The sequence below is a fragment of the Andrena cerasifolii genome, chromosome 11 (assembly GCF_050908995.1).
Source record: "Andrena cerasifolii isolate SP2316 chromosome 11, iyAndCera1_principal, whole genome shotgun sequence".
Taxonomy (NCBI): Eukaryota; Metazoa; Arthropoda; class Insecta; order Hymenoptera; family Andrenidae; genus Andrena; species Andrena cerasifolii.
The window spans coordinates 8,930,307-8,951,664 of NC_135128.1; the positions used below are offsets into that span (position 1 = coordinate 8,930,307).

Here is a 21,358-nt window from a genome sequence, read left to right on the forward strand (position 1 = left end):
TCAATGCTAAACTGGAATGCATCGCGAGTTACGCGGCCGAGTCGGGATTTCGCCTCGGTGGTGCTCGACTTTGTTGCAAAATTACATTCAGCCGGAATTACTGTTTCGCAACGCGTTCGGAGCAGGAATTTCGGGTGTGTTTGCGCGAGCCTGCTTTTAAAAGGCCTATCGCCCGCAGCTGTGATTACTTCACTCCCTGTGGTATTCCTGTCTCCATTAGAAACGGCAGAGGTATCGTAGAATTCGCAGCGTCGCGGTGCCGATGCAAAATGAAAGGAAAAGGGAACGTGGGGATACGCGTTGTACTCTTGACAGCTGTTGTAGACACTCGAAAGAATATAAGCTTTATCAAAACTTGACGACGAGGGTGCAGAAAAATATACCAAGCAATTGAGGTATTTGATGGAAAAATGGCACGTAGACCACTGTGCCCTTTTTTCTTAAATCGTTTAAATCGACTCAGGTATATGTTATATATTTAATATAATAAGGACATTACTTCTCTCGCGTTTAGATCAGCTGGATGCTGTTTTGTTACGTAAAAGATCGACACGCAGCTACGTAGTCGCCGAGCGGTCGTGCTGTCGTGCAATAAGTACTTTTGTTTCATAGAGGATTTTCTGTAAGCGAGGAAATATGGAAAGTGGGGCGAGTATCGAATCCGCAAGGAAAGAAGCTAATTTGGGAAAGAAAAAATTAAGTTGCAAGATAGTTTGCTGTAAAGAATCGAAGAAACTAATATTTACTCAAAACATTAAATTTTTTGTTTATTTTTATGCTTCGTTTTGTATTTTTTATTTAAACAATGTATAAAAACGTGTAACTAAGTATGTAAACAAAATTATATTTAAATAACTAAACAAAGAAGCAATGTTGTTACGAATTTACCACATCTACGGAAAAAGGGCACATAAACCACTTGCTTGAAACTTATAAATAAAGACACGTATCATTTTCAAATCATGATTTCTGTTTTCAGAACGTTTGAAGGAGACGGTAACTACATCCTTAGAAAAATTGGATTTAATTCCATTACTTTTTATTAAGTTATACCATAATGAAAACTTTGAATTCGATTTTCTTGAAATGGCATTTGGACGTATGTGCCCTTTTTCCATCAAATGCCTCAATTCCATCCAGTCATCGTTCTCCACCGCCTTGGCTTTTGCTGCCCGAAAAAGTTGCACTATTTTAAGGAGAGGCTCCAGGAAGCTCGCCTTATCTACAGGAGGTCAGCATTTGTGAATGCTGAAAGTTATACGTAATTAGCATAGGAATTCCACTTGGGACTGCGTCAGAGACCGAGGCTGGGCGAAACAGGGCGCTGAGTCCAGTTCAGCTTAGAAGCGCAAAGAAATCGTCTGAGGAGAAGTTTGTTTCGTCCTTTTTTTCAAGGAACCGTTTCCTGTTGACCCGGTTCGGAGGTCTCCTCGGGATTCGAAGCCGCCGTTGGCCCGCAATCAGCGCGCCCCCGTCGAGCTCGTGCTAAATTTGAATCGTTAATATCGTGTACCAACGGACCGGCGTCATTATTCCAGAAAGATGACTCTAATCTATTCCCGCCCGCCTCGTCAACGATGCAAGACCCCGCTGCACCGTTTCTGATTTGTGTCTTCGATAGGGATTACTTCGCCCGGTTACCCGTGCAACGGTGGTCCGATTCCATCTGCATCCGCAGCAATATTCCCCGCATTACAAACTTGCTCTGTGGCGTTCGAATTAGCGGCGAGAGGGTATCATCCTCCCGCTATCCCGTACGTCACGTGCCCTTCCATCTGCCATCTTAAATTTATGAATTCCGAGCGCGACAGACAACCCGCCACGCGACACTTGGACCTAGCGGGAGCTTACTAACGACATGAATGAGTCTTCTCACTTTCCGGAAACGGAGTCTCTATGCCGCTGGTGCACTCTTGTTTCACGCCATCGTCGTTTCACGTCCCCGCTGTTGCGCGGGGTATCCTTTATAGTCCAGTTAAATTAGAGGGAAACATAGCCAATCTGGGGAATAATTCCGAGTAAGCTACGTTTCTGCACGGGCCTTTATTTCGTCGTTTTAAATATTTCGACAGAAGTCACCATCGATCCGCAATCTGCTAAAAATTTTACAGACGGTGCGAAATCATTCAGCGATGATGAGCGAGAACGGAGAGACAGTCGGTGAGCGAAGCCGCAGCTTCGGGTCAATGTACATCCGCCTGACTTCGACCGGAACCTATTCGGAGTTGCTATAAAATTAAATGGAAATTCTGGTAATGCCTATCCCCCATCCTTTATCTCGGCGGCGTCATCGATTTCGCATGTTCCTCCGCGCAATCCGCCGCGGCGTCGTTCGTACGTGCTCCCATTTTCCACGTATCCCGTGGCGCGGCGAAGAAAACAGGGGAGCGAGGACTAAGATCGATGCGGGATCGTCAAATAAATCTAACGAATTAGAAGCTGCCGGTATCGAAAGCCACAGTGGGTGTGGAGGACATTCCATCGTAATCCCAGTTGGCAATTGCCTCAAGTTTTAATGCACTTAGACGACGATTCTGGTAAGGGCTATTCAAACTTTATCTCCGCTCGTCATTCACTTGGCATCCACATATCCGCCACCATAAACGCACTCGCTCCCTTTCCCCAGGACACCGAAAACGAGGCGATGCTTGCTGCGGAACGGGAGGAGTGAATTTTTCGAATAATAAATCACTAATTAGCGTTGAAGTCAGAGGGAATTTGTAAGTCAATTTGAACTGTAACGTCAGAAGCGTTCGTAGCGGGAATTATTGGTTCGTGTCTGACCACGTACCGAGTGCTTCTACTTGCTCGGCTTCGCTGGGGAAGTAAACAGTCCACGAGAAGGAGAGTGTGCAGATATTTAAGAACAAACGTTGTCGACAAGACCAAAATGACCTGGATGTAACCCACATGTTCCCTTTTAAAGAAATGAATGTGACGTTTACCGAGGGACAATAGAATTTCTAACGAAACAAACAATTCGGATGGCAATGAATGTTAGAGATGACGATAACGATTTTAATTTCGTTAATTGCACGTTGCAATCTAGTTATTTGTGCGCAAATTCATTATTCCTACTTACACCTGTTTATTCCGCCTTTAACTTCCTATTTTGACCAACCCGCCGCTGCATAATAATGTAGAGTGTCCCAGTAAACTGTTTATGCCGGGTGCTTGCGGTTTCCTCCATGGTTTCGCTACAATTGAATTGCACAAACAGCAATGCCCAAATCGACGCTATTGAGATGGACCTGCAGCGCCGGTATAGAATAAAATTGTTTCGTGCCAGGTTTCTGCTAACAAGTCTCCACTAATGCTCTGGACTAATAAGCCGCTTATATCAAGAGTTTGCGGCACCCTGCATTAATTCTGCTACTATTGAATGCCACGTAGAGCGGTCCTCCAATTAACGCCACTCAAATCAATGGCGCGATGAGCGTGGCAAATATTTAAAACTACTTGTAAATGGGACAAATGTGCCGGTGATTTCGAAGGTGGTGTACGTCATGTATTTTTTGTTTCGAGATATTTAGACTGTTGCGTTTGGGCGTGCTGAAAAATATTTCTTTATTATTTCAGACAATGTTTCACAACCTCATAAATTCAAACATTTTTTCGAACAAAAGCTGTTTATATAACAACTAACAACTTTACCATTTTTTTGGTAATACATTCTTTGCCACTATTCCTCCTAATTTTCCTGATATTTTCATATTTTTATAACATAAAACAAGGGGAATCTGAATTTTTAGGGTTTTTTTTTACTTACACCACTTTCATAACCACCCTCACGAATAACCACGCCATTATTCACCAACCACGAGCATTGAAAATTCATGAAGCTTCTCGCAGCATTTTCATTCGTTAATTTCAACGGTCCCGAGAGCCATTCCCCTCCGTCATAGAATCGCCTTCTTTATCATCGTATCCCGTCACATGCGTTCGCAGAAGTCATAGAAGAGAGAGGGCAGCAGCAGCTTTCGATCCGGCGGCATCATTCATCCCAGTGGACGGGCGCTGGAAATTTTAATCAGAGTCGCCAGAAATTGGGCCAGTCCAGTGCTGACAGCGTCCACTATCTCTCTGCTCCTTGGCCCTCCACCGGGGAGACGCGTTTCCTCTGCAGCTTACGGGAATTTCCGGAAGAAATTCGAGCCCCTAATGCGGCCACTAATCTCGGCCTGCTCGTCACCGTGGATAATTCCACGGTATACCTGGCCAGTGTCGGGCGAATGACTCTGCCGCCGCTGGCTCGATGACCTTATCGACCAGCCCTGGGATTGACCCACGCCTCGTCAGCCTTTTACTGACGAGCCGTGATAAGCCCTGATTGTTATATACGACAAACGAGGCGGCTGGCCTGCCACGGCTGGCCAGGACAAATTCGTTTTGGATGCCGCTTCGGCCGCGTCCATCCACTTAAGGCAGCCGAGCATCGATCGGAGGTTTAGAAAAATTTGTTTGCGGCTCTGTTCCCTGGCTGGAGGCACGGAGGGAGGCGGAAGAGGCGTGAGAAACATGCAAATAGCCCCCGCTCCTGAATGCACGCCCGTTCCATCCTCAACCGAGGCGTATATTTTAAAAATCAGGAACCTTTCGTTGTTACCGGGGGAAAAAAAGGAGGGTAATCGCGAAGCGTGGCAGTCGACGGGAGCACCGGGGGCTCTATGAAAAATGTAAATGGCCACCACCGCTGCCGATTCGTTGGACACAGGCGGGCGGAATTTCAGCGCAAACGTATCTAATTGCACGAGGCCCGGACTCAGATGGGGTAACGTAATTGCGGTAAAACATGTATTTAAAGGCCTTCAAATATTGGATCTCCTCTTGATGAATATTTCAGGGTGCTGAGAGCCTATAGGCGAGCATTTGAATTTTCATCGCGTTAGACTGGCGGCTGCGCCGGGGACGTCGTTTTTCTTCGGGCGAGCTTCAAAGAGGCGTTTCCAAAATTTATTCATCTACTTTGCTTTGTCACTCGAGCCTGGTGAACGGGTCTACGTTGAGGGATGTTCCCTTGCGTGGATGCCTCTCGCGCTCTTCGATGACGTATCATCAGCTTTGAAGCTCACAGCTAAGGGGATAATTTGCAAACGTTTAAGTTATTTTTTCTTGCCGTTCTCGCGACATTACGGGTCATTTAAGGGGTTATATCTAGCCAGGCTGTCGAAAAGGGGCGAATGTTTGTGAATTTTTTTTTTAATAAGCGGAAGCATTTATATTTTCAGAACTTGTTGCATTTAAAAGAATAACATTTAAAGAACATTTGCTGATTTTTTCGTAGAAACATTTTTACGTTTATAATAAAGTAACAATCTACATCCAAGAAGCCTTTTTAAAAATTTAAAAAGTCCGCAGGGGAGGGGGCAAAAGGGGAAGTTGCCCCCCCTGGCTTCTGAGAAAAAATCGCTTATTTTTCCAAACTGATCTTAATTAAGTTTATACTAAACAAGGGAATATTTTTAAATTTCAGTTTTTAATTTTTAATTAAGTTGGCACTATAAAATGGGTTAAAAAAGCAGGATGAGTATATTTTTTTTCACCGTCATCCCAAAGTTGCCTCTCCCTGGAAAAAATCTCCGGACGCCCAGCGGCGCAAAACCAAATTTTTAAAAAGGCTTCTTTGATGTCGATTGTTAGTTTTTTATAAACCTAAACATTTTTCCTCAAAAAAATTACCAAATGTTCCTTAAATGTTGCTCTTTTAAGTGCAAAAAGTTCTGTAAATATATATGCTTCCGCTTTTTCAAAAAAAATCACAAACACTCGCCTCTTTTCGTTCGCCTGACTAGGTATAACCCTTTAAATTCTTAAAGGAGAGACCGCTCGATAATCACAATTATGCTAGCCACGAAGCGAGAAGTATCAAGGAACATAATGATAATTCTCTTTAAAGCACACACACGCGTCGCCCGAAATCCCTTCCCGTTTGATAGTGCTCGTTACAATTAGCGTTGAAATTGATAGTGCACAGCGGGAACGGATCAATTCGTCCGTCAAATGGAAGCGTTAATTATTGACAGTACCTTAAACGGGACAACGCGGCATGGATTATTGAAACGCGCACATGTTTCGATCCCGTGGAGGAATACTTTCACGCGCCAGGGAAATTCATTCCGTGCTGATTAGATTTCGCCGGCAGCCGGTGGATAAAATGGTTTTGACGCCTCTACTTGACAAGTTCACGCTGTTATGCATACAACACGAGCTTCTCCGCGCCGTTGCCGCCGGATTATACCGTGTATCCAGCAGGAGACGTAACGACTTTGACGAAGCAGTCGGATGATCCACCGTATGAAATATACACGTATGCATACGTGATGCCCTCGCCGTCTCGCCCACGCAAAATGCATTTTAACAAAAAATTTATGCCTCCGTTACGTGTGCACGTATGTACGTGGGCCGTGTAAACCCTGCAACAGTGATATACTCAAGGGACAGGATGCAGCTGAACGTCGGAAAACATTCCTCTAAAAGGGGACCGCGACGCAGCCGACAGTTTACCTTTAAGTAAATCCCTATAAAGGATTATTAAGAGAAGAGTTTTACGAGCGAGGGTGAATTTTTTATTCCGGATCACTTATCGCTTTATAATTTCATCGGCACTTGCTATTTGCAGAAGGCTCCTCGGAACTCGCCGTTTCCCGTCGAAATCGTCTGGATCGCATCAGACACAGCTTGCAATTTTTACGCGACACGATGCATCTTTCATCTGACCGACATGCGATGACTCTTCAAGAGTTTAAGATTGCAAGAGAAATTGTTGAAGCAGACGTCGGGCCAAGATGCTTATTGTCCCGTACTTTATTTGCAGCACGTCAACAGAGTTCCATTTCCCTTCCAAAATTTATGCGACGGCTACGTGCGCCCGTGCACAGGTAGCCGGGGACAGGATGCATTCTGCGAGTCTCAGAAAAAAAAAAGAAAGAAGAGAACTCCTTTGAAAGGGGGGAGGGCTTCACGTACGGTCGGCAGCTTCATCTTAAATAAATGCCCTTCCATGAATGTACTCGTAGGATTACCGTGTACACGCTGAAGACGCCGGTATTTGCTCGCCGCGGAGCGCGCGCTCTTTATAGAACGGCTGAAAAATCGTGGCGCGGAACGAAAATGGAGTGACCAGGATCGATAGGGAGACCCGTTAATGCTTATATCGAGGCCCCGTACAGAAATAATTTCGCCCGCGGAGAAAGCCGGATAAATTGGATTTTCTGCCTTACAAAAATTGCAACAGAGGGAACGGGGCGAAGGGGTCGGCGGGTTTGAAATTCGATTTCACCGCGGCTGCTATTTGTGTCGGCCATCATTATCACCGCTTTGCGCCGCGCGGCGGCACCGCGGCTGAAATTTAAGGGGAAAGTTTGCTTTCACGTCGACTTTATCGCGGCCATCGACTTTATTTCGCTCTTAGAGCGCGGCCGGATACACACGGCCGAGGACGAGCTAATCTCGCTGGAAGCAGATACCTTTAAATAAACGTCTTCCTGTAAATGTATCCGGGAAATTATACGTGGCCGTGATGCTATCGTGTTTGCTCCCAGCTGCGCGAATATTCCCCGGGAAATGGAAGCTTTTTAATAAAGACTTAGCCCCGCCGTCGAACGTTGAGAATTCTTTCCCCCGGCTCGGCGCCTGGCGGCACGTTTCCACCGAGCCGCTCCGATATCGAGAGAACAAAGGTGCAACGAGCAGGTTCGTGCACGGACGAGAGCCTCTTATCTTAACGAATATTTAACAGCTAATCGTAATGGATGACTGTCGCACGAGTGTTGCCATCGGGGATAGGATCGCGGGGATGGTACCGTACACGGACACGGCGAAGTACAATTAACTCGGGCCGCGACAGAGTTTCGTTGCACTGCTGGCCTGGAACTGGGAAGCAGTATCGGACCGAAGCCGGGCTGTTAGTGCCACTGTGCGGAACGGGGATTATAACTGAATGATCGAGGGGAGGTATAAGTTTTTAAGGGTTCCAACAACCCTGCTCCACTTCACTGTTCCAAACTATTCCGAAGAAACGACGTAACGAGACATCCTCGCGGCTTTTCAATTCAGTTTTGATCGCTCCATGCCTCCTGGGAAGAAAATCTCTGCTGAATTCTCAACACCCCTTCAATTGGCAATCTGACCGTGTCTAAGACAGCTGCATTTATTTTTCCGAACAAGATAATTCCCGCTCGACGCGTGCTAAGCCCGTTCGCTTCTTACCTACCTTCTTCCACGAGAACCTACTTGTACCGCACACGAAAATATCGATCGATATTCTCGAACGACTGCCGCCCCGCGAAACTCGATCACGAATGAACGCTTCGAACCAACGATGTCTGTCATCCACTGTCTTCCCTATCGAGCATTACGTCGCCTAAAGTAGTCGTTCGCGACGAAGAGTTTTCAAAGTCGAAGCTCTGGCCGTGCAAGGGAAATGGGATAACACGGATCGATGCCAGGATACCTCGGGAATATCGCTGGAGCTGCGTGAAAAACTGCTGCTGCAAGGGTAAGTCACTCGACGCTTTATTGACCACGCGTATCGGGGCAAACTCCCGTCTGCTATCGCTCCCCGAGACATTTGCAGCCCCACTTCACAAATACCATCGAGATCTTTCAATCGCACATTTCTCTCCAGCGATAAACACGAAAGAACATTGAATCCCCAGGCTCGCCGGCCTTAAGAGATCGCAGCTGTAAACTCACGAATAGAGAGGGGAGATGGAATGTTAAAATCCTCGATTTTATCGTTCCTCACTAGTCGAGCGTGCCCCCTCCCGCAAGTTCCCGATTCAGGATTGATTGCATAAGGCAGGATTTCGGTGGTGGGGAACGAAGTTTCGAGAGCAAAGGGGAGCTGGGCTCTTAAGACTGGCAGGAAAAATTGTTCGCTGCACGTGTGAAGTTCCGTCGACCAGCACGGGCTCGCAGTCGAAGTTGGCGAACTCGATCGTCGTGCGCGTTTGATTTTAAACGGTACACTGGTCGGAGCTAAAAGTTCCTCCTTCTTACGTAAATGAACATCGCTCCGGAAACTTTATCGGATCGTGCCTTTTTTCATCCCCTCCGCCCCGAACCTCTGCGCCTGATCGCGGAGGAACTGGAATCCCCGGTCGTTCGTAAAAATGCGCTTCCCCGGTTCTCCTCCGACCGGACTTTCCCCCTGTATCGCAATCGCTGCTATTTCGTCGCTGTCGTTATCGAAGCTCCGTCGAGCGCGTTCCGTGAATTCTAACTGCCTCCTCGAGATATTACTTGTTGATACCGCGGACATAACGATTCCGCGATGGGAAAATCTCTGCCCCGCTTAATGCCCCGGGTGTCCCCGAAGTCTCGCGTTTCCCGATATCAGCGCTGATTAAACGCCTCGGTTGGCAAAGAGGAGAGGTAATGACCTTGACGATAGAAATAATTTCAGTGCAGAATTTTCTTTCCCCCGCGGTTTTGTAAACGATAGGAAACGCCCGAGGCGACAATGGTTACACGGACAGGCCCGTATTTTACCCCGCAGAAGAATTATATTCGTATAAATGATTTATACCCCCCCATTTCCCGTAGTTTAAATCTATTCCTCCGGCGTTAGAACGGAAAGAGGAGGGCGAATATTCCGTCACGCGGGAACAGAGAGATCGCGGCGAATGAAAATAACCGGGGTGTTGTGTGATTCCGCACGAATGTCCCAGAAAAGCGCTCGATACGAGACACGCGGAACGACCTGATATATGCGTTTCGAGTCTGCCGGAACGGCGCGTGTTTAACGAGTTCAAAATCTGGCGCTGACCCAGAATCATCCCTCTGTCGCCTTCCACCGTATTAATCGCACGCGCGGATCGCTAGGTATCACTGGCTGCCAGCTGAGGATCCCTATCCGCGGATGAAACCCTTCAAAGCAGCTTCGCGCGATTCCTTTCCGTTTCGATGAAAACAATCGAATCTGTTCTCATCTCTCCGCAGCCTCTTCTGCACCTCCTCGTCTCTCTTCCTACGAATTTCCTCGTCTCGTGGCCCCGAATAGGCCTCCCGCGAGCGTTCCGCAGTGGCTGGCTGTGGCCGAATGAAACATAACCGTTCCGTGGCTCCGCTATCGTCCCTACGTCCGGCAACTTGCGGCCTCGCGGACATAATTCAGCCACACGTACGCAATCCAATCCAGCGGCCGTGTAATCTTGCGTACGTGTCCACGAGATATCGGTGGCGAACGTCGGCAGCCTATACAAACCGATGCGGCTCCCTTCTCGCGGGCGCAACGATTGCCCCAGCTTTCGTTCGCGGCTTTTGATTTACATTAATTGATTCCGGCCCGATACCGCGGCAGGACGGACGATAACTATGACGAGATTCGATCTCCCATGCATATGTATAGGGAAAGGGAGGCTCGATACCGAGGGGGGCGGGCGATTTACGAGGAAAAAATGAATCCGTTTGGCAACCAGGGGTTGCAATATTGCAGCGGCCGCGCAAAGCGCGTTTATTACGCGCCGCGACGTATGTTAATTAAGAGGATAACGAATACATCGTTACTGATGATCGTCCAGCACGAGGGACTTAAAAGACCACTGGCTCGATATATTACAGGCTCGTTTAATTAACAAATCTCGCGATCCGTTGGAAACCAGTCACGATAATGCGTCGCATAGGGTCTCCACTTTCCCTTCGCTGTGTTTCTTTCTTTCTTGTTCGCGTGTAATTAAATCCCATTCGAGCGGCTCCGCGCTGCCCGGGAATTTAAATATTTCATCGAGGATTACACGGCCCTCGAAGCACCGCCGAAACGAATATCCTAAAATACAGTGTACCCCGCGGTGGCTATCTATATCCGAAACCGCACTTATTGGAGGGACCGTCTAGCCAAAACCGATGAGAAATTTCCTGCCGTTAATTCCCATTTTGTCCGTTCTAGGATTAACAATGTACATTCCGTTCTCGCGGTACAGAGAAATTTCCGAATCGTTACCGCCGTCGCGGTGCGAGCAGGAACAAGCGGGACAGGACGCAGTTACGTTCGATAGAGCGGAACCACGGAATTTCTCTACGCGGCCGCGCTCCACCCCCCGGCTTGACCGTCGTACGTGCAGAGTGACTTCGTTTCGGGGCTGATACCGCGCCACTTCGTTGTCGCGTACTGATTATAAAACCCTTCTGTCTCGATCTCACCCTGTCCTCCGTGCATGACGCACCGACTGCTCGCAGAAATGGGTCAAACTTCAGAGCCGCGTTTCTCCTCACCTTGACGATGGGGCAGAGTTATTTCTCCTTCTACTTCTGTGACTTATGACCGCGGTTTGTCCGCGACGAACTTTCGCGGGGAGCTTCGCGGGCTCCTAGCCCGCGGACGAATACTTCTCGACGAAAGAAATCGCTGGGGTACGATGTTCATCGTTCCCGCAGACTCGTGAACTTTGTCCCACTGTGTAGAGAGTCGTGCTTGAATTTATGGTGCGTCGAGGAAGAGGTAGCTTCTCTGTGTAAAAATGAGTGGAAAATATACAGTGGAGTTTTTTCGTGGGGGCTTTCGTTCACTGGGAAATCAAATTCAAAGATTGCTGCGCTGTGTCTGACCAATACTGGGCGTTACTACTCGCGCGCACGCTGTGGTTCCTATAAGGATACACTTTCGGATTTTCAGGCTGCCTTCTGGATAATTCGAAACAAACTCTCCTACATATCTCCCTCTATACGAGAATCGAAGGACTGTTAAATAAAGCTGAACATTATTAAACGATATTCGAGCAACGCTGGGGAGAAAGGAGGCAATTTTTCATCCGGCCTCGATGCCCCCGCCGAGAGCCTTAAATTTCACATGGCATCGAACGCATTAAAATGTGATCAACTCCCCCGTTACAATTTCAGATACAACGCGGCGCGGGCATGGCCGTCGAACGGTGATGTACAGTGCGTGCCGTTAAACAATGGGTCGGTCGGCGGACGGCCGTAAATGCATCAGCATAAATCGTCCATTCGATGGAGCCATCGAGCAGTGAAAAAGGAATGGCCGCGGAACAAAGGCAGGTGAATATTTTTTCACGGGGGGAAACGGTGGATTAAGGCGGGGGACGGTCGGCTCGTTGCGTGCCCGCTATAACGCGGGGCGTCGTGGTAATAGTAGCACACCCCCGGACCATTCAGATTCGCGCGTAAAAGCCCCGTCGAATTGCCCTCGTTTTATCTCGCCAGGTTTTGTTTTACCCCATTTCCAAGTGGAAATAATTCTGCTCCACCTCCTCGGCCCGCGCTCGCCGGGCGACATCGCGAGAGTACCCTTTGTGCCCGTTAATTTGTAATTAATTTGCTCGGCACGTTTCAGCGGTTACACGTCGGTCCCGCTACGGCGGAACTTTTTGTAGGTACTCTTGTACAAGCATTCCGCTACGTCCGTCGTACCGGTTACCGGGATCACATTGTCCTTTGTATCCTCGAACTTGTTTAGCTAGTGGTCAGCTGGCCCGTTGGGGATGGGTGCGATTTAAGATTCCCTCGGCCTGGAGCGTTTAAGGCTCCCCGGCCCTTGAGCGCAGGTTTAGGGAAAGCAGAACATGTGTGTGTCTTCGCGAGGGTGCTTCGGGATATGTACGCTCTGGGCAGTGAATCTTGCGACCGTGGAGCGGGGACCTTAAAGAATTCTGGCTCGCGGGGTCTGGTTTTCAGAAATGTCCAGACTTTCGGGAGTTACATTAAGTTTACGGTGGTTTTACTTTAAATTCATATTATTCCTGCATCCCCTCGTGAATTATAATATTCCTCAGGTCTGGGAGTTACTAAAAGAATCATTCTATATTATCGTTCCTAGGTGATTTTAATCGCAGTGCTCCGGCGGTCTCCATTGATCGACGAAAATTCCCGCGAACGGCAGGTGGAATATTTAGTGCTATGAAAAATTCAAATGTCCGCCAAGAATTTAATGGGCGCGTTTTGAATACTTATTGCGTTATAAGTTTGCGGTAAGATGTGAATTATTCATACAATACGTGAAACCCCGTTAACGGAGTTTAAACTATACGCGTATACATACCTTCCAGTTGCTTGAGCAACGTTAATATTTATAATAGCTCCGCGACGATGGTGCACGTGCTGTCGTAATTGCGAAAGCATTTATTCTGTCTTCGTTGTTGCGTATACCCTGTAGGTACTGTAATTCTAATTATATTTTTACATCTTTCACCGTGCACTGCTCAGCGTGGGTGTAAGCGAAGCCTGCGATTTCTACTTTTTGATACAGCGTTCTATTTTTTTTTTTCAAGAAAAGTACAGGTACAGCACTGCAAACACTGTTTTATTTCTTCGAACACGTCGATGACTTAGTGCAGAAATATTGTAGGTATGTCCTCTTTTGTGTCATTTGAGTTTTTATATGCAACAAATAGTTTTTGACTGTTTTTTTTAGTTGTATAAAAATCACATTTATATCCACCTCATAAATTTGTCAAAAATAATATTTTTATTCATTGCATGTCCCCGAATCTTACGTTACTAAAAGTGGGTATAAAATATTTGTGCGCTAAGCCATCGATATGTAAATAAAAAGACAGTGGATACGTAACATTGAATAGAAAGTTCATTATTTTCCATTCGCGAAAGATTAAAAGCGTTACAATTTTCATCGTTCCATTTCTGTCGCTGGATGCTCTCCACGATTTTACGCGGCGAGCAGTTAAGCCTCAGGATCAATCATTAAATGTAAACAACGGCGATAAAAGTGGGAATCCATGAGAATTAATAAACTCGTTGAATCGGGCGGAGAAAAAAAAATAAATTTCCGTTTATGTTTCGCTGGCTGTGCTAGTTGGAAGCAGCGAAAACCTCCGCGTGGAATTCTTGAACGTGATAATTAGAATCACGTTTCCCGAATCCCACGCCGTGACCAATTCATACTCGCCAGCGACACGCGTGTTTCCACGGCGAAACGAAGTTTCAGAGAGCATTAAACGCAAACGCAGAATTGCCGTCGGATAAAGCAGAGTGTTTCGCGCGTCGATAAATTCGCTAGAATGCAAACATTTTTTAACGAGCATTAGCGAACCGCGACTTACAAAAGTTTCCCCGGAATAACGGGCCTTTAATTCGAAACTTTATCAGGCAAGAAAGATCGAAGGAATTCGACATTGAGCCGCGTCGCAAAGAAACATCTACCGGAAGAAAGCTTCTCTGGAATCGCGAGAAATAGAATGTGTTCCACTCGAAAAGTCTCCATCCGATTTACCAGCAATTCTTTCCCGCGACTTGTTAAAAAAAGACAGCCAGGCATTCGGTATAACCGAAGAATCCGGGGACTCGGGAATTACTCAAATAATCCTTGCACGTTAGATTCGAGTAAACGTCGCTCTCGCGTGTTTACAGATCCGCGAAGATGTAGGCGCGTGTTTGAATAAGAAGTCCGCCGAGCGTCTCGAACTTGCCAGTGGCAATCAGTAGTGTATGGCGACTAAATATTGTATCTTCCCGAGTTTCAGGCGGTCTCAGGCTCCTCCTCGATCGTCAGAAAATAAACGAATAAATACGAAGCAGCGGGCTTAGGCGAGCGCCGCGATCGGTCTTATCCGATTTATCGGGTGTCAGCGTACATGCGTATTAATCACCCGAGCGAGAAGATTGCCACTCGGGAGATTAACATTAAACAGGCCACGCTAATTAAAACCGCGTTACCACATCGCGTCACGCTTTATCATCGATAGAGATAGCCGTTCCCTATACACGTCGCGAGCGATTTCCTCTGTGGAGGAAATCTTTGCATTGTTCCGCGACAATCGATTTAATTGCTACAGCGTCAAGCACGAAACAATAGTGACAATTACCTGCAGCCACCTTTGCCCTGAGGCGGTGTGACGCGACGCGAGGCGCGTGCCTTTGACTCGCCGCGCGACACGTGATTAAAACGGCGACGAGTTATTCCGAATATCTGGCTGTAATGACTTTATATAATTGAAGTTTGATTACGCGCTCGGATCCCCCGTCATTCGTTAACGCGGCGCGGATTTTCCAGCGCTTGCTAATTGGATTTCCCCGTGTACAGATAAGCGCGGCATGCTGTAATAAGAGTCGACCTATGCCCTACGAACAACAATATTTGCTTCTGGAGCGGTACGCTGCGTTTCCGCGCCGGGCAAGTGGTAATGGAAGAGACGCCTTTGAGTCGTAGTATTCTAACTTGCCGCTAGGCCGTAATCTAATCGTAACACCGAGGCGGCAGCGCGTGAAATGTACCTGAAGATAGTTCCCTGATCCTCGCGAGGGTGGTTAAAGACACTGTTTGTCCGCGAACGGTTCTTTATGCGTTAGATCGCGGACCAACTCGCCCCCTTTTGATTCCACTGTCCCCGTTCCAGGAGAAATGCTGAAGTTGTAATAGGAAGGCGAAGTTGTAACGTTACTTTGCCTTTCAGCAGGTTAAGTACCGCCGAGGCGTTCCACTCTTGAAGAGCGAAAAAAGGAGGAGGAGCCCGCGGAGAAGTTAGACAGGGAAGATTTCAGAATTCTAACTGCAGATCCGGGTCAGATCGCGAAGGGGATCTCGAGGATTACTTGGTCCGGCTGAAGTCGGAAACCTCGAAGGGCAGATTCGAAAAGTAAATCGCGAGCCAACCAGGACCGTGCGCATTTCACGCCCTGCGACCTAACAAACGCTAACTTTACCCCGGTACACTTCGACGCGACTCTACCGACTCTCTAATTTTACCTAAGCATCGCGATTAATTGTCTGACGAGAGATGCCAGCGCTCCCCTCAACGACAGCACCGTAATCACCGCGGTGAGAATTATACAAATGCACTGGACGTTCGGTACCTTGCTGACGTTGGGCAGCCAGCCCTTTTTGTAGCCGTAGCACTGCGACGTCATTCCGAGCACGAAGCAGCATATACCCAGCAAGTTGTGACCGAACTTGATGATCACCGGTCTAATCAGATTACGAAGTTTCGCGGCGATAAAGACGGGGTAGCCGCAGACAGCCAGGAGGACCATGATGACGACCGAGGCGATGCCTAGGAGCGCGTGAACCGAGCGGAAGTGAACAGATTTCACCTGGTACATAACCACCACGCCAGCTACGGTGCAGATCAGGCCCAGGACCTGCAGGACCCAGTGGACGTGGCTCTTGGCACGGCGCGTAAGAAAGTTCGTCAGGATGCTTTCACCCGCCAGCACGACAATGGCCTCCGACATCAGCAGGACGTACTGAAAACGGGCAAGATCGAGTCGTCAGAAGAGGGGTGGAAGCCGCGGTCGTTTGGCCAAGTCGTTAGAACTTCTTTGGCCGCCGTGGTTAGCCTCGGCTCACCCCCTGGCCAGAACGGAGGGCGAAGTGCGCGGGACCCGCGGTCATCCTTGGATTTCGATTTCGCGATCGACCCCTACCCCCTCGGCCCGAGAGTGTGCAAGTGGAAAATAAATGGAGCAATTTGAATCGCGCGCAAATCGCCCCTCTCGCCCCTCCAACTTCGGGGAAGGCTCTTGGGCAAGGTTACGCGAACTTTCTACCTCCATCAGCTTGTTCCTTTCTTTTCCCTTTCTTGGCAGCCGAGGAAGCTCCACCGACCGATGAATACGCGAAAAACTCCTCCCTTCTAAAATAGAAATTTTATTTCGCAGTTTACGCGGAGCGCCGCGTCCGCCGGTGAATATTATCTGGCAGGGGAGGAATGCTGGTAGATGAAATTGTTTGGATGGAAGGGAACAAATATTGCGATTGACACATCGCATGTGCCGAGCTTTCAGAGGTATCTGTGTTCCGTGTGCATACCCTGGGACGTTCAAAGGCCAACAATAGCATTGCGCGCACGGGAACAGTAAAATCTACCCCCTCTGGTAAAATAAAGGCCTGACTTTTTAAGTGGTTATATAGAAAATCTTGACTGCTACCCATTCCCGTTCTGTGCGTGGAACTCGCGGTGTACTTTGAAAGATATTTCACTTTATATCACGCAATTGAAGAGGGCTTGTAGAAAACAGTGTGAGTGCCAAAAAACAAATTTTTCAGGGGAGAGAAGGAACTTCCCTGACTTTGAATTATTTACGAAATTTGATTCGTTTCGATTGCTAAATATGCTTAAGTATACAGTAACCCAAATGCATCACAAAATCTTCTATTTTCTGCATTAATATAGTCCAAATTCATGAAAAAAGAATTGCATTTGTAGAAAAGCCTGTGTGTGCTACCTCTTAGTTGTGGAAAAAACTGAATCTGCCATTTATTTAAATTTGCAAGCACAGTAAGTGCCAATCCTGTTTGTCCTTAGCTAATTAGCTCTTGCCTTATTTTCTTTTATCTTTTAGCACTATTGGCAACTTATTTACAAAGAGAAATTGCATTAACATTCTATACTCTAATATTAGGGGAGTCCGGGGCAAGTGGATACGTTATTCAGATTTTTATTTTTTCATTTTGTTCGAACGGCTTACTTAATAACAAATAGGCTAAAATATACTTTGGTCCTTCCTCATTAGCATATTGTAAGTGAAAGCTTGAGAAAATACATACAAAATAAATGAAAAATTGGATGTAAGCAAAGTGTATCAATTTACCCCACAGCGGGGCAAGTGGAATGTTATTTCTTTTAAATTTTGGCACTTACTACTGTTTTCTACAAGGACTCTACAATTACGTTCGACATACGTACCCCCAAAGTGCAAAGGGTAACATGAAGATTCATCGTGGTGAAAGACTGCAGCGAGTAGCTCAAAAGGAACACTGTCACGCAGATGATGAGCACATGGTTAACAAGATCCATCGCAGTAACGGATATACTGTAGATGCTCCGTTTTGCAGGCGAATTCTCCAAATCTGTGGCACTGCTCGATGAACTTGTCGATGGTACGTCCACCTTCACGCCCCTCAACGGGATCGACGGCCTTTCTTCCATTTCCGGGGAACCTCTACAAACATGCAACAATTACACGATCGTTAGTCATTCGTTATTCAACGAAGCTGGCCTCGGTGATTCTTGGATATCGTTGTTCGTCAACGAGCCTCGATATTCGAAGCTATCTCTAATCGGTACAAGAGGCACCGTATCGCTCCAAAATATCTCGCCTCGGGTTTCCCTGGCTCTGTACGAGATACGATAAATTCAACGGCCGCGTATCAAACGGAAGATTCTCGGCGACAGATCGAAATGGTCCGTTAATGGCCAAAGAGCAGCTTTGCCATAGTAATTACAAGGGGCGATAAGGGGAATTACAAGCGGAGCACGCCTCGGTGCTTGTGTCGGAGTGATTACATCTGGGATGGCACAGTGGTACTGACCCCTTTAAAATGGGGCCGCTGATCGAAAGGAACGGCGAACGAGTCCGTCTATCCCGCGCCCCGAAGAAGATCGCGCGACGTAAGGGAGCGGAAGGGCTCGAGCTCGAAATGTTCGGTATATAATTGATATATCGGTGCGCTCCGATCGAGGAGCACCTCCGTCGTCTCGATCCTGCCCGGTAACACAGCACGCGACGGTGATGGCGGTGCAACCGGGAACGGAGTGATTCCTCGTGGAGGAATAAATCGAAATCGTAGAGTAACTTTTCCTCCGACGGCTCTCCTTCGTTTTCGAGAAAAACAGTCTGGATCCGTCGAGCACGCTTACACTCGACTAAAGAAGAATTTGAGAAGGATCCCCCCATGTTTCTCCGTAAATTGGTGTCCCTATTCGACAAAGGATTTATAGAGCTCTTCTGTATCCTGCTATCGATACCACCAATACTTCCGTGCCCGAGATCGAGCAGAAATGCCAGTCTATAGGAGATATGGAAATGTTATTTAATCAAATGGACCCGCACCCAGGGGATTTTCGAAACCGATTTCCTCGACAGCGGGGACTCGCTTGGAAAAAAAAAGTTAGTTCACAATTTCGATTTATTTCTGCGCAAGGAATCATCCCGTCGGAGGATGCGCGACCTACGCTGCCGGAGGTCCGTACATCTCCGCGAGAAACTGGAAATGTTGCCGGGGGGAAAAAAAAGACACTCCGTGAACAGAACATTTTCTTTCCCAGTCGTTATAATCTGTTCGAGAAAATTGAAGCGGGTAGAGAAATAAACAACTTCCCTCCCGTCCGAAAGATGGGTAGGTACACGTCGCGCAACTGCGGGCCACATCCACGTTACGCTCATTTCGATTCATTTTGTCCACAATATCGTTCGTTAGCGCGCTTCCTTCGTCTGGACTTTCCTCCTCTCTAAAATCCTCCCCGAGATCGTCAGATGCATTCTACGCGCGTGTCTAACTCTCGGTGAAAATGTTTCGCGTGCAATTGCTCTAGCGAATAGGCATTGCGCTTAATTAATATCGAAATGTAGGGTGGCTTCGTCTGTCCGCGAAGCTTTGCCGCGAGAGTATCAAAACGTCGTGGAATTTTAAATGATTCGTTGACTCACCAAAGCAGCTCGTTCTCCTCCGCGAAATTACAGGCACACTTTTCTCGCTCTCCTTTTCAGTGTCCACGCACGCACAATGCACAGTGGCGCGATAATTCAGCACGACTCGCGGATGGATCGTCGCGGAGCGAGCATCGATGATGATCCAAGAGCGCGATCAGTGTCATACTAATTGAGGAAATCACGATCGACTGGAACACGCTTGTGCCGCAATATCGAACAGTTTCTATTTTTTCTCCCCGCGGAAGTACCGAGGCAGATAATTGGAACGCGAGGCGTCGGGCCCACGTGACCGCCGACGCTCATTAATTAAAGACAGCTCCGGGTACGTGACACCGATAATCAGATGTCATTCCTTTTTCCTCTGCCGCCAGCGATCCCCGCGTATTTGCCCCCCCCCGAAAAAAGTTCGCCAGCGCGTCAGGTGCGCGCTCGTCCACTGGCTCGCTCGAGACTCCGCATGCAAATTGGAATGCAATTTCGGGAGAATCAGATTATTGAATTTAGATTCGATCCGGCCCCGAATGGGATTATATGAAAAGTTGGACGCGCGGACTTTTAATCGAGATTAATACGAGTATCTGTTCGCCGGTAGCGAGCGTAACCGTTTGATTTCTAATGGGAGCCGATGAATATACAAACGGGTTCGTTTTATTTACCCAGCAATTTGCTTTTGATTTAATCAACGGTCAGGGTTTTGGCTTGCATTAAAGTGGAGCCCAGCATAATTTATTTACCAATAATGGGGCTAATTACGGGGCGAGATTATTCCGGCGCAGCTTCCGGGAAAAATGGAAACGAGCTCGCGAAAGAGCCCGAATAACGAATAAATTAATTCGCCGCTGTGGGGGCGGTATTTTATTTCGACGCGTTCGTGTCTGTGTCCCTTGAAAACTACTCGTTATTTGCGAACGTATGGGGCTTTAATTTGCAAAGCACCGTCGCCTCGAACGGCCATTTTTTTTTCATATAATGATAGTGGGGGTCCGTAATAATCACAGGAAATGAGAATGCTATGAATAGATAAGAATGTGCGATATTAAACTTCACCCTTTGAGCACTAATTGCCCACAATGAGATGAAATCGAGTTACACCTATTTTCGCTCTTCGGGGGCTCGTTTGTAAGATTTATAATATTTGTATGCATGGCGAATGGTCTCCTTTGTCTGGACTGTTAATGACGAAAACTCAGTTGTGCTCCTTTTGTCGGCACAGTAATAAAGCTTTGATCAGTGGAATACCTGCGACCACTTTTGTGCGATCACAAAGGCGAACGTTGAATTACTTCTTCGGCCCAGGAAGCTGAAGTATCTCAATTATAAAATTCTGTGGATTACGTAAATTTTTAGCTATCCGCATTTATTTGGCCCATAAACTGCACCTCCGGGATCCTTGTAAAAGCACATATCAACCCTTTGAATAAGGAGCCTGGCCAATTTGCATAACGAACTCTGAATAATGAAGCAGTTTCGTCCAAGTAAACAACCTGTTTTCCGTTCAAAGCTTCGTAAGTCCGGCACCTGGTGAGTCTTTCCAAGACTCTCCCAGTGTTTTTCATTGCGAAAGCCCAAAGTCGATAGCATCTCTGCATTCCACCACCTGCTGTGTTGACAGCGCATACAACTTTCAAACTCTACATGCCTCTTCTCACGTAGAGATAACGCTTCTGATTTTCGAACGGCGATTAAATACGCGAGTTTATCGTAACCTTCGTAGAATCGCCGCGAGATAAAGCGTTATCGAACTCGACCCTTTGTTCCACGGGAGTTCTCGAAATCAGATATTCCCTCCTCCCAGGTGTCTTATTCAGCGCGGAACGAAGGGAAGAGGGAGAGAGAGAGAAAAAAAAAAAGAGAAACGAAAATAAAATTAATTAGCAGAGTCCTCGCGATAGAGGTTTATTAATTTTAATTAACCCCGGCTTAAGGAACTCTTAATTAGAAGCACAGGCTCATAATTAACATCTATCGAGGACGATTTATTTTTATCGCCGGGCAACGATTGCGTGATAGATAC

The 21,358-nt window shown here is 47.2% G+C and overlaps 1 protein-coding gene across 1 annotated transcript; it reads right to left on the reverse strand.

The window, feature by feature from the left end:
• Window positions 1-13,241: 13,241 nt before the first annotated feature.
• LOC143374487 (transmembrane reductase CYB561D2) lies at window positions 13,242-19,534 on the reverse strand. Its single transcript, XM_076822645.1, has 3 exons — window positions 19,342-19,534; window positions 17,598-17,853; window positions 13,242-16,155 (listed from the first exon to the last, which is right to left on the reverse strand). Exons 2-3 carry the CDS (start codon window positions 17,838-17,840, stop codon window positions 15,655-15,657), a joined length of 744 nt encoding a protein of 247 aa, XP_076678760.1. The 5' UTR covers window positions 17,841-17,853; window positions 19,342-19,534; the 3' UTR covers window positions 13,242-15,654.
• Between the last annotated feature and the right edge of the window lie 1,824 nt (window positions 19,535-21,358).